The sequence below is a fragment of the Pseudonaja textilis genome, chromosome 3 (genome assembly GCF_049901715.1).
Source record: "Pseudonaja textilis isolate UNSWEBS1 chromosome 3, rPseTex1.2, whole genome shotgun sequence".
In the NCBI taxonomy this organism is placed as follows: Eukaryota; Metazoa; Chordata; class Lepidosauria; order Squamata; family Elapidae; genus Pseudonaja; species Pseudonaja textilis.
The window spans coordinates 60,514,755-60,527,683 of record NC_141992.1 but is presented as its reverse complement, the minus strand read 5'-3'; the positions used below and the strand labels follow the sequence as shown (position 1 = coordinate 60,527,683).

Here is a 12,929-nt window from a genome sequence, read left to right as displayed (position 1 = left end):
GGCTTTGACGCCGGCGGCGTGGGGCAGACAACCCAAACGGGCAAAGCAGGCGCAATTTACGACACTTTCATAAAAGCGAGGCTCCGTCCATCCCTCCTTTTCCCTTCCTCATCGAAGAACCGGCGTCTGCTGAAGGACCTTCGCGAGCCCGCCGACCCCACCCTTTTGTTTCTTTTCAAGGGGGGGGGGGGGGAAGGGCCGGTGGGGAACCTCCCACCGTCGTCTCTTTCTTATCCCCGCAACTCCCGCCCTCGGAGTCGGCACTTTTACATAATAGCCCCAAAGCGGTTTTTCCTGCCTGTTTCCTCCCCCCACCCCCCCGCCCTCGGGCTTTATCGGCGGCCAGCATTTGACAGGAGGGCCAGTCACGTGGCAGCCGGAAAGCGCCTCTTTTGCGACTTCAATGACAGGCAAAATGTGCGACAGCCGCTTGCTGGGCAAGGAGGAAGCTAGTTAAGCAGCTCTTCGCCTTGTTTTAAAGGCAGGGTTGGCTGGTTGCCCTTGCGCTCTCTTTAGCTGCCTTTCTCCGCCCCTCTGGTGGTCGGAACAGCAGGTTTGGGAAGAAGCAGACCGAGGGCTTTGACCAAAGTTTGGGAGTTTAGATGAGATCGTAGCCTCCTTTCTCTTCCCACTCCCCCCACTCCCCACCCCCCCCCACTCCCTTGAGCCCCGTTCTTGCCGGCAGCAGCCTCCAGGTGTACAGTTCAGGCAGGAGGAGGGGCCGCTCCCGGCTGCATTAGCGTCCAACATGGATAGAGAAATGATACTGGCTGATTTTCAGGTAAATTTCAAATTCCACCACTGTCATATTCTAACCATGACCTCTTTCCCTCTCTGTCTTTCTTCCTCTTTCCCTTTCTCCCGGCTTCTCTGTGTTCTTGTTCTTTGATGGAAGGATCTAAGGTCCGGAATTGGCAAGCCCTGCTCCGATATTAAGAGCAGAGCAACCACCACCACAATAATAAAATTCGAGACCATTTAATCTTTGTAGCCCATAATTCAAGCGACAATCCAACAAACGTGAATAATGTTAACTAAACATTAGTTAATGGCAGTAATGTATCTAATCTTTGTCTTCACAGAGAGATAAAGGAACAGCTTAATAATCCCAGTCAGAGGCAAAGTTGTTGTTCTTTTAAACAAGTACTTAAAAAGATTGCTGTCTACCATATATCTGGTTCAGTCTGACACTTTGCAGACTTCTAATAAATTTCACAGGACAGAAAAAAATACTCTGAAGATAATAAAAAGATATGCCTATATCCCAAGGATTCATATCTATTGTGATAAAAAAAAGAAATTAAATGAAAGATTAGAAAAGAACTTTGGTGCCTTGTACACTTAAAAAAACCTTCACATTGTCTAATCTTAATATTTGTATACTTATAATCAGATTGTTTCTGATTAAATTATATATATATATATATATATATATATATATATAATTCTCCCATGAATTTAGCTCTTGGGACAATAATCAACTTGTTAGGGTAAGATCACTATTGGGATTTAAATTGTTTGCTCTGTCTTGCAGCATGTTTGTCTGTTAGAACTGGGTTTCCTTATGTGTTTCTATGTAATATTTATACATCAGTTGGGAAATAATTCACTAGATTTGAATTCCATGAATATATGTACAAAATTTCAAGTTTAATATAATTTATATATGGCTTTTATAAAAAAATTGACCATAGCTTATATGAATAATTTTAGTTCTAGAGTTTCATTCTTTTTGAGCTATTGAATGTGGCATTTTCAAAAAATATCAGTATCGCACATGCCTATGCATCCACTTCCAAGACAGTATTTCATAAAATGCCAAAGTTATTATGTAAAGAAAACTCCAATGCAAACTAAATAATGTTGAAACCACAGTTTGTTCTTTCAGGGTTACTCCTCAAGTTCTTTTAGTCTGTCTATTGTTTCACACATAAGCTACCCCCAGAAGAGAGAGATTTTGTTCCTTTAATTTTGGGCTGCCTCACTAACCATTTAACTTCACCCTTTGCCCTCTGTTGCAATTATGATATTTGCTTTTGTCTCCCCCCACTCTTCTTCTACATCGGGACGGCTCTAATTCTCTTTAAAATCAGTTCCATCTCTTCATTTGTTGCCATTTGCTTATAGCAGTGAGGTCAGTTGTTTTTTTTTAATTTTCCACTCTCTGGCAATTGATAATGGAGTACTGGATTCCAGGATCTTAATTTACTAATAACATATTTTGGGGCCAGTCATATTGGGAGATAAACGTGGAAGGTAGCTGGAGTCTGATATTTCTCTTAAAAGGATTTATAGAGAAAAAAAAAAAGAATTAAATCGTATGCACCAGCAGAGCACTTTAGAGGCACAGGTGGAAGTATCCACAGGGGCATATTGCTGATTATGTTTTAAGTTAATGATGTCACAATTTGTTAATTTCTTCTAACTGATCTTTTAAAATTCTATTTTTCTTGTGTGCAAATGAAATCAAATTTAATGAGCATCAGCGTTATTTAAAGAAGATACGTGAAATATATCATACTATAGAGTGTAGAAGATGTATTCAGATATATACTTTCTAGGAAATAAGAGAACCTGCAAAGATCAGATGCTATGGTATGTAGAATCTATTTAAGCCCAGGCATTGCTCCATGAAGGTCAATTACAACATCATTGAAATTTTAGCAAAATGTCTAAATCAAATTTCTTTTCTTAATTATTTGGCAAACGTTATTACAATCATAGAACATTTTATATTTAGGAATATGCTAATCTGTTCCTTTTTAATAAGGAGCCTGCTAATTATATTGAGAAATAGTGAGAGTTTTATTTATTAAATTTATAATAATCTCACCAACATGGCAACTCTTGCTGAATTTACTGATACTTCCCACTATTTATGAATATTTTCATAAACATTTTGATCTTGTTCTATATATTTGGCTTTAAGTTTCATACTTAATTTTTGTAGTATATATTAATAGATGTATATTTGGATGCTTGTTTGTATAGTACCTTATGCATTGAGAATTTAAAAATGTACAGATGAAACTGCTGACAATAGTTGATGTAAATGTTTTATAAAAGATAAAATGTCTGCAAAAGAGAGAAATTACAGTTTGGTAATCTATGAGGCCCTGTGTTTTGGATTAGGATCTAGGTGACAGATGAAGTTTGTGATATTTTATGACTTTTTACTGATTTTTATCAGATTTAATTAGGACTTGAGATCAAAAGATGAATTCAATGGAATGGTTGCATCAGTAGAAGAAACCGTTCCTTTTCTGGAGCAGATTTACGAATACTTTTCTAACAAAAATCCAATAGGGCAGCATTGGACTCAACTGTATTCCTAATAATTTTAGATTGCCTGAATATTATGAGTTCAGAATTGTTGAGATCTTAGGTCAATTATGATTTATTACTGAATAATGTTATTTATATCCCGCCTTTATTATTTTTACAAATAACCCTAGGTAGTACCATATCCAACATTCCTTCTTCCTCCTATTTGTCTCCGTAACAGCAACTCTATGAAGTTAGTTGGGCTGAGAGCTAGTGATTGGCCCAAGGTTACCCAGCTGGCTTTCATAGCTAAGGGTCTAGAACTTATAAGGTCCTGGTTTCTAGCCTTAACCATTAGACAATACTGCTCAAACCAAACTGATTATATGCACTATGAATGTGCATTTGAATACTATATTATGGATCACAATCCTATGGACATGCATCTGGGACTAAGACTCATTGATCATTACAAGATGGTTTATTTTGAATAAGCACACATTGGATTGATCTGGTTGATGTGATTTTGTTGAAGGAGGGAAAATAACAAAAATTCCATCTTTGTTGATCATCAGAACACTTTGAGATACATTAGTATTCCTGTGTTCTGAAGCTAAGAATTAATGATTTTTTTAAAAAAAATCATTGATATTAAAACCCAAACACTATTTACTTAGATATAAATTACATTGATAGTCATATATGTGTAACAAGATACAGTTCTACCTCAGCACTTGACTGCTTCAAAACTCATCAAATTTGGTATTAGATGCATTTTGAAGCAGAAATCTTGTTCCAGCACTTATCTTTCTCCCGGTAGTCAATGTGCATGGAAGAACTTGCTAATGTCAGTTGCTGCATGACTTGCTATTTCTTCTGGCTGAAATAGTGGGTCATGTGATAAGTCACATGGTTTTCTTGGTACTTACTGGTGTTAGTATTTGTTGCATCTTCCGGAACGAATTACCAACGTGGACCAAGGTACCATTGCAACAACTTTTGGAGGTAAGTTACAATTCTATGTGTATGGTTTCCTGGGTATACCGGTAGCTACACTGATGTTTTACTGCTAAGTTTTTATGTAGGAATTGAATCCAAATCTTTGATGCTTCCATGCATTGCTCAACTCCTAATTGGACTATAAGTATTGTACTTTCATTTCTTTGGTTTTACAACTTCTAGGATTAACATTTGTTTGATTATCATGTAGCTTATATACAATAGCAGCACTTTGCAGTGGTTTTCATGATATTTCATAACTTTTGTATAAACTTATTCTATAAGAGAGTTTCCAATTATTTTGTAAGTAATATTCCTCCCACAAGAGCTTCTATTTAGAGAAATATTTTTTATGTTCTATAACACTCAGGTAAATAAAGTACTAATATACAATTGAAAATACTTTCTCTTTCAAAATGCTTATTTCTGAGTATGTTTTCTGTTTTGTTTCTGCATGATGTCATTGAGATTTACACTTTGGGCTTAGAAGACTTAGTGGAGTTTTATTCATGCTAGAGGAAAAAATAATAATTTTATATATTTTAAAGAAGATGCTTCTTTTCCAAAATTGAATGTTTGTAACTTGAATTTAAAAAATTGAATATTTTTTAAAATCACATGTTTACCAAGCAAACAATGTTCATACACTTTATTTTTAAAAAATGGTATCTAAGGCATTGATCCTATCTAAAGGCAAATGAGCCTTTTTATATGGAGTATGAATCTGAAATAAGTTCTGTTTATAAACCTGTAACTGGCAGCTTTGAAAGTTTGAAAAATAAGATTAAGATCTACAGGAGGCTTAGTATAATTCTATTTTAGGCATAGGAGCTTAAATATTTGTATGTACCAATATAAGAGAGCAGATTGTACGTTTCCTTTAGTATAGATATAGATCTTGATTTGATTACCTTTTGGTTTTGTCTTCTTATATGTTTTACATTGGGATGTGATTGGTAATATGTTGCTTGAATTGTAATCTTGCATATATGACCTGTTGAACCGAAACATTAGTCTGGAATGACCACTGGTATTATTTCATTGAAGCCAGTATGTAGTTCAAGTCTTTGTTAATATCACTTTGCTTTTCCATTTAATTCAAGGCTATTTGTAATCTTATCTCTCCATCTTACTAGAAATTCACATATAATGCATTTACATTTTTTTCTGCTATTTTTAAAAGAGCAAATACAATCTTGTGAAATCTATTGTATTCAATAGATTACTTTAACAGTTTACAAAGCATTTTAGAGGCAATGCCAAATATTGTTAGTGAATTAATGACACAGATATATGTGAGGGTTTTACATGAAAACAAATTCTAAAATAATATATTTTAAAAGAAATCTAGTAGCATTTTACAGCTTGTAATAGCATGTTTGAAAACTTCTTTCTCAAAAGCACATCCTGTTCCTTGCTTTTCTTGCCTTTATGTACTGGTGCTTTGATAGTTACGATTGCTGCGATCTATTTTCCAGGGGATATCTTACCCGAATGTGTTATCTCCCATCCATAGTTTGTTTTAGAGGGGGTTCTAAATACCTATGTTACTCTATTTGTAATTAAAAGGTAAATGAAATAATGAAATAATTCTCTATATTACACATCTTCATCATCTTGTGACTAAGCATATCACTAGAAATATCAAGACTTCTTTCTTCTGCTTGGGAAGTAGACCAATTTCATAAGAGATAAATACAACCAAATTTTCTTTAAAAGGAAGACATTACATATAGTCTGTCTTGGGATAGATAAATAACAAAATTGTTACAAATGAGGGACAACAACTTGAGAATTATAAAATGCAAACAATGCTCCATTCAGCCCGCAAGATGTTGCTGGTTATAGCTAATTGGCTACAAATTGCTGTTTTTCAGCTGGAAGTGGAACCACAGAAGAAATAATAACAATTGCAATTACAAGAGGGTTCTTGTAAAATTTTATGCAAACAGCTTGAAAGGATAGATGCAAACTAAGCATTAATTACCCAATTATGAAATTTACATAGAAAAATGAAGATTCTCTATATTTCTCTATATATAGAAGAAAAAATAATAACATGAAATTCTAACTTCACATTTTTAACTGTCCTTAGAGAAGAAGACTCCTTAAGAAACACATTTCCCCTCTGTTTCAGTTTACCTAGACTTGACCTCAGTTTCTTGGAATTTAGTGAATTTACCTGAAACTGTCTGGTGAAATGTTTTCCAGCCTCTAGCTAGCAATTTCTGCCTCATTTTAAAAGGAGACTCAATTTTCCTGTTTCTAGGAAAGAGGGAGGAACTGCGAGTGTATATCTGATAATAAGAGTATCTCTTCCTTGTAGTTGTTTATCAGGGATATCAGCATCTGTGAAACCCTCAGCCAGTTGACTAGCAACATGGCCACTATATTTTGTTCAGTGAGACTTGAAACCATTTCAGAGCTGTTATTAGCTTCTTTTTATAGCATATTGTCAGTGTTAAATGCTACTTTTCAACTACAAGACCTTAAAACTTGTGCAAATTTTTGTTTACTGTACTAATAAAACTATAGTCCTAATATGGATTTGGAATTTTGTTTTCACCAGCATGGCTATCTCTGCTTTTTATGTGATCTTTTCTTAATATGCATTATTGAAACACTGTACTAATGAACCACAGCTGTGAAAAGTACACAGTAAAAGAAAACTCCTGTAATATTTAACAAGCATTTTCAGTGTATAACAGCAACATGGCCCGGCAGTTTAAGATGCTAAATACAATTGGCATACAATATTTTATTCTACATTTATTCTATTATAAATAGAAATTATTTTTATCTGTCTTATGTAGTTAGAATTTAGCTTCTTAATCCAGATTATTGCAAGAAACTAGATGGCCTTGGTGACATCAAGTTTTGTCTAACCACAGCAGGTCCATTTTTGGACGTACATAACATGGCTCTAGCCATCTATGTTTTGGGAACCTTCTGATTGGGAATGAAAATGAGAGTTTAATCTAGACCATTAACCAGATTATCTCTATCCCCAATGATCTGGATAATATAAGAGGTGAAGTTCTTAATGAAAATCTTTGTCATTTAGACCAGAGTCTAGACCAGGGCTGTCAAATTCCCGGCCCGTGGGCTGGATGTGTCACATGCTGGCCATGCCCACATCCAGTTTAGCAAAGAGGAAAAAAGTCCCGATACGTCACATGACACTGCTGTGACAATGTGAGTTTGACACCCCTGGTCTAGACCAAGGGTCGCCAACCTTTTGGACCTCAGGGACCACCAAACTCATAATTTTAAATCCTGCGGACCACTAATATGAATTTTGACTGATGGTGGCTTGCTGACATTTTCACAGGGTCTCTGCAGAAAGCAGCAGAGACCCTGGGAAAATCCCCCTAAAAAGTCTGCAGGAAAATTCCCCACTCCGTTTTCCTATTGATCAATCATTCTTTATTTGGGATCACAGGATACTGTCTCCAGCTCCATTCTCGGGAGGTGGGGGAGAGATACTTTTGGCTTCATGCGAGGAAAGCAGCAGAAGCAGCAGAAGTCTTTCTCTCCCCCAAACTCCCCCAGAAATTAGTCTTTGTGAGACTTGTCGCACCGGCGCAGCTTCTTGGAGCAGGATGCCTTGCAGGGTCCCAAAGACTCATTTCTGGTGGAGTTTGGGGGAGAGAAAGGAAGACTTTTGCTGCTTTCCTTGCGCAGAAGAAGCAGAAGAAGAACTGGAAAGAAGCAGCCCGGTGGCCAGGTGAGGTGTGTGGGGCAAGTCCCCCTCCCGCCCTTTCCCCCCTCCCCTCACTACCTTGTATTGTTCGCAATGCAAGCGGCGCAAGCTTTGTGTTCCCATGGGCCATGTGGGCGTTGTGTTCCTGTGCAGCCTGGATTAATTACTTTGGGGTTGACATTTCTGTGCAGACCACCAAAATTTTCTCTCAGACCACCAGTGGTCTTTGGTCCATTGGTTGGCAATCACTGGTCTAGATCCTTCAGTTCTTCCTATATGAAGAATAATCACAACCTAACTTTTCAAATATGCAGAAAAAATGAACTATGCAGGAAAAGCTAGAATGACAATATTCTCCAGATGAGCTGTTCAGAGCATCCAGGCATGGGAGGTGCTTCTGTCTCTCATCCGATAGACTGAGCTGATTTCTGAGGACACTTGTCCTTGAGGCTCCTCCTTAGTGTCTCCAGTTTTTTGCTCAGCCTTCATTTGAGAAAGGCATAATTTCCCCTTGGCTGGATGGTGAAAAACAACAGAGAAAATTCAAATATATCATCGCAGATCAGATCACAGCTTTTAGCTGCCTACGATCATCGTGTTTAGCTCAAATGTTGAGAGTCTTCCGACACCTTTTTTAATATCATCTGGCTGTCGGAGCTCTCAAGCCCTCAGCAAGGGCTGCAAAGGCGCTACAAGTGAAAGCTAGAGTTAGTGCCTCATTAAATGGCCATTTCAAAAAGAAACGAGAGAGAGAGAGAGAGGAATCGGAGAGGCTTCTTTACTCCTGGGCAATTAAAATCAGCTGGCTATCAGATAGAGCAGAGCCGTTGCGGTGTGACGAGTGCAGGCTCACAGCAACTTAAGTAGAAGATGACCAGAGGCTTATTCCCCTTTAAAGATCACCTAAAATGGAGGATTGGCACCAGCGCCATTTATCCTGCCTGGCAAAGTTAATTGTAGTTATTATTAAGCTCTTGCCAGGGATTTCACTGCTGACTGAGTGGTTGCGCACCAAAAATAATGGCTGGCACCTTTTTGTGCTTGTCCAAAATTCTACAGTTGGATTCAGCAAGTGAGGCCTCATTAATAATAGCGGCCGCCATTTTGTTTTACTGGTGTGGCAACCTGCAAACTAACTTTATACATATTAAAAAGGCAGCAGGATCTTGCCATATTATATAAGATATTGTGAGGAGATAATCCCTAAACAGGGCTGTCCAGCACAGCATTGCAGGGCCTTCAGCACCATCTCACTAACCTCAAAGCTGTCTGAAGTAGGTTCTGAGTAGGCTATTCCCTCACAATCAGTCCAGTCAGCAGCACAACAGCTAGCACCCAGGCCTGTGACCGCCTGTACGGTAAAGCTCTTGCAGGCCCAGTATCATTTACGCTGTTGATCATAATCTGGGCTGTTAAGGTATATCAAAAATTGGTTCTAATTTGGATTAATTTGGCTAATAATAATAATAATAATAATAATAATAATAATAATAATAATAATAATATAGAAGAAGGGGATTAAATATATCATATTTAGGGAGTACCTGCCCATTTAGGAGCAGGCTCCTTAGGCGTGCCAACCGCCTGTAATTTTCAAGCCTCAAACTTTAAAGCTCCTGTATTCAGGGGTTACAATGGCAAGTGGAAGCTCTATTGGCTCCACTGCCTCGGGCTCTAGAGCGGCAGCCAGAAGGGCTATGGCCAGAACCCAGAATAAGACAGCAGGCTCAAAGAAGCCTTCCAAGGCTGCTGAGAAGGACACCAAGAGACGCCAAAATGCACTAGAAAAACATCTTAAAAAGTGCTTTTGTGAGGTGGAAAAGAAGTAACAAACAAACATCTCCTAGAGCCGAACCTGTTCCAAGCTCCATTCCACTCCTCCCCTGGATCTGTCAATGCAAACCAGGTGCAGTAACATCTTGCAAGACCAAGCAGGCACTTCAACTGCAATATCTGCACCACATAGGGCTCCTGAGGCTACATTCACCCCCACGGCTGCTGGTCTCCGCGCAGATGAATCTCTTCCCCAAGAAATTCCTCCTTATGTGAGAGCTTGGATGGGGCAAGCCATCAAACAAGGCATTGCAGCAGGAGTGCAACAGACCTTCCTGGCAAGGCAACAGCATGCACACCCTGAACATTACCTTCAATCTCCAAGGTCGCTAAGCAGGGCAGAATCCATTCAACTCCAGGTACCTTCCCAGGGGGCAAATTTCCCAATAACTCATATGCCCGACCAGGGTACACAATGCAGGGAAGACCAAATAGACGAGCTAGAACAAATTGTGTTAGTATCCTCTCAAGACAATGATTCATCCTTGTCTGAGGCAGAGCAGCTAGAGAAGGACATGTCGGACGATGAGGGCTTCGCCTCAGATCCACCTATTTTCACGGGTCTATTCTGCCCACATCTACAGCTGCTTCATTCTTTACCAGATCTTCCCTAAGGTGGCTCCATCACCTGAGAGATTCTGTTCCTTCATCAAATACAGAGCGCATTAGGACATAGCCAAAGTGATGGCAGCTGCAGAATTCTCAGCAGACTCAACCTTTAATTCGATAAAATTTTCTTCCAGAGCCATAGCGCCTCAGATAACAGCACGGTGCCTTCTTTGGCTCCACCATTGGCAAGTGGATACAAAACATAAGTGGAAGTTGGCATCCGCCCCCTTTGAAGGGAACAAACTGTTTGGCTCTGCCCTGGATCCGCTCCTGGTGGAATCTCCAAATAAGAAAAAGATCCTCCCCTCCCTTTTTTGCAAGCCTTGACAGTAGACCTTCCCAGTCCTTTCGTCCCTTCTGTCATGGATCCTATTTCCAAAGATCACAAAGGCCCTTTGGGTATAGACAAGGACAGCAGGCAGAAAGAACTGACTTTGGGGACAGAAATAGGAGGGGGCGCAGACGAAAAGGCCTTTTCATGGAGCAGGAAATAAGTCCTTTCGTCACCCCAAGTAAGATCATTCCCAACTCTCCCATAGGAGGACAGTTAAGGCTATTCGCAGATCAATGGGAATCCACAACATCAGATGCTTGGGTCAGAGGGACCATAAGATCAGGGGTCTCTCTAGAATTCCTCTCCACACCCCCGAATTTTTTTATGATGTGCCCTATTTCAAGGGATCCTACCAAAAGGACTCTTATGGAGACCACAGTTTAGCATTTGCTGGAGATTCATGCAATCCAACCCTTGTCATCGGATCAACAAGAGCAAGGATTTTATTCACATTTATTTGTGCTCCCAAAAAGTTCGGAGTGGTGGTGGAGAACAATTCTAGACTTAAAACACCTAAATCGCTTCCTGGTTTACAGGAGATTTAAGATGATCTTCTTACAATCAATCCTTCTCAGTATCAGATAAGGAGACTTCTTAATGTCAATAGATTTAACTGAGGCATATCTTCGTATTCCTATCAGACCCACGCACAGCAGATTCCTGAGATTCTGTTATAATAACCACCATTTTGAGTATATAGCCCTCCCATTTGGCCTGGCCTTAGCCCCTCAAACCTTTACAATGGTTCTGGCAGCGTTAGCAGGTCATCTTAGGAGTAAGCCAGGTTGGCTACAAAGCTACCTTGATGACATATTAATTTTGTCATCGTCCATCCGGCAGGCTGAACTAGATACTTAGATCACCCTACAGGCTCTCCAAGAGCACGGAATTTCAATAAATTGGACCAAGACTCATCTGACACCATCAACTCGCCTCCTGCATTTGGGAACCATCATTGATACAATGGCTACCGGATAGGCAGAGTAGTATCAGGCAGTTGTCAAAAGAAGTTAGGACTCTCAAACGAGTACCCCTGGTCTAATTATCCAAACAATTATGAAAAATGATCTCATGCATTTTTATTGTTCCCTGGGCCTGGCTCCATGTCAGAACCCTTCAATGGTTTCTGCTCCCATATCAACAGTCAGGAAGGAGCAATGCTATGTCCACGGTCACAGTTCTGTCAAAGGTCTTCATATTGCTTCACTAGTGGTCCACAACAAACATCAACAAGGGCTGCCTTTTCAAGGACCCTGACAGACAATCACAACAGACGCAAATCTGTTTGGATAGGGGGGTGCACTGTTATTCCTTACAGCTCAGGGTCCATGACAGAACAGGCCTGTAGCATAAACTGGCTGGAATTGAGGGGAGTTCATCCGCAAATTTCTACCACTGATCTAGGGACAGCATGTTCTAATCCTGACTGACAACATGGCCACAAAGGCCCATATAAACAGGCAGGAGGGCGCGCATTCAAGATCGCTAATGAAAGAGACAGGGAGACTGTGCCGCTGGAGGAACACAAAGCGGAACACATCTTGGGACAGTCCAACATCCAGGCAGATTGGTTGAGCAGGGCCACTGTCGACCATTCCGAGTGGCGCCTGCACCCTAGACTGTTCCAGGAGATGTCACATCTTTTCAGCCAACCGATCATAGACCTTTTTGCCTCACTTCTCAATGCACAGCTTCTGAGTTTCATATCCAGAAGGAGAGGAAGGAGTCAATGTTCTACACCATCACTGGCCTCGAGGTCTCCTGTATGCCTTCCCTCCCCTTCCACTGATTCCCAAGGTGGTCCAAAAGCTTCTAGAGGAGAAAGCGAAACTATTGTTGGTGGCACCATACTGGCCCAGACGTCCATGGTTCATTGATCTCAGGGATCTATCGATAACAGACCGATGGAGAATCCCACTGGACAGAGACTTGCTCACATAGGGTCCAGTTCAACATCTGGACCCACAATGGCCTCACCTAACCATATGGTGCTTGAGCAGAGACATCTGAAAGGCGCGAAGCTTCCCAATAAAATCATCTCTAGCTCAAGTCATCTCTATTTCAAGCGGCCAGACGTCCTTCCACAAACCATATATACTATGCCACCTGGAACACCTTCTGCAGGTGGTGTGACAAAGTGAAAATAGACCCCATCTCTCCATCGGTGACGCAAATACTGGACTTTCT

General features: G+C 40.0%; 1 protein-coding gene across 1 annotated transcript in view; it reads left to right on the top strand.

Moving 5' to 3' along the window:
* Nucleotides 1-355: 355 nt before the first annotated feature.
* The window catches only part of FAF1 (Fas associated factor 1), a 199,073-nt gene continuing 186,499 nt past the window's right edge, over nt 356-12,929 (top strand). Inside the window, exon 1 of the mRNA XM_026707060.2 lies at nt 356-781. Within this exon, the coding sequence (XP_026562845.1) occupies nt 749-781 (33 nt within the window). The 5' untranslated portion in view covers nt 356-748. The remainder of the gene's footprint in view (nt 782-12,929) is intronic.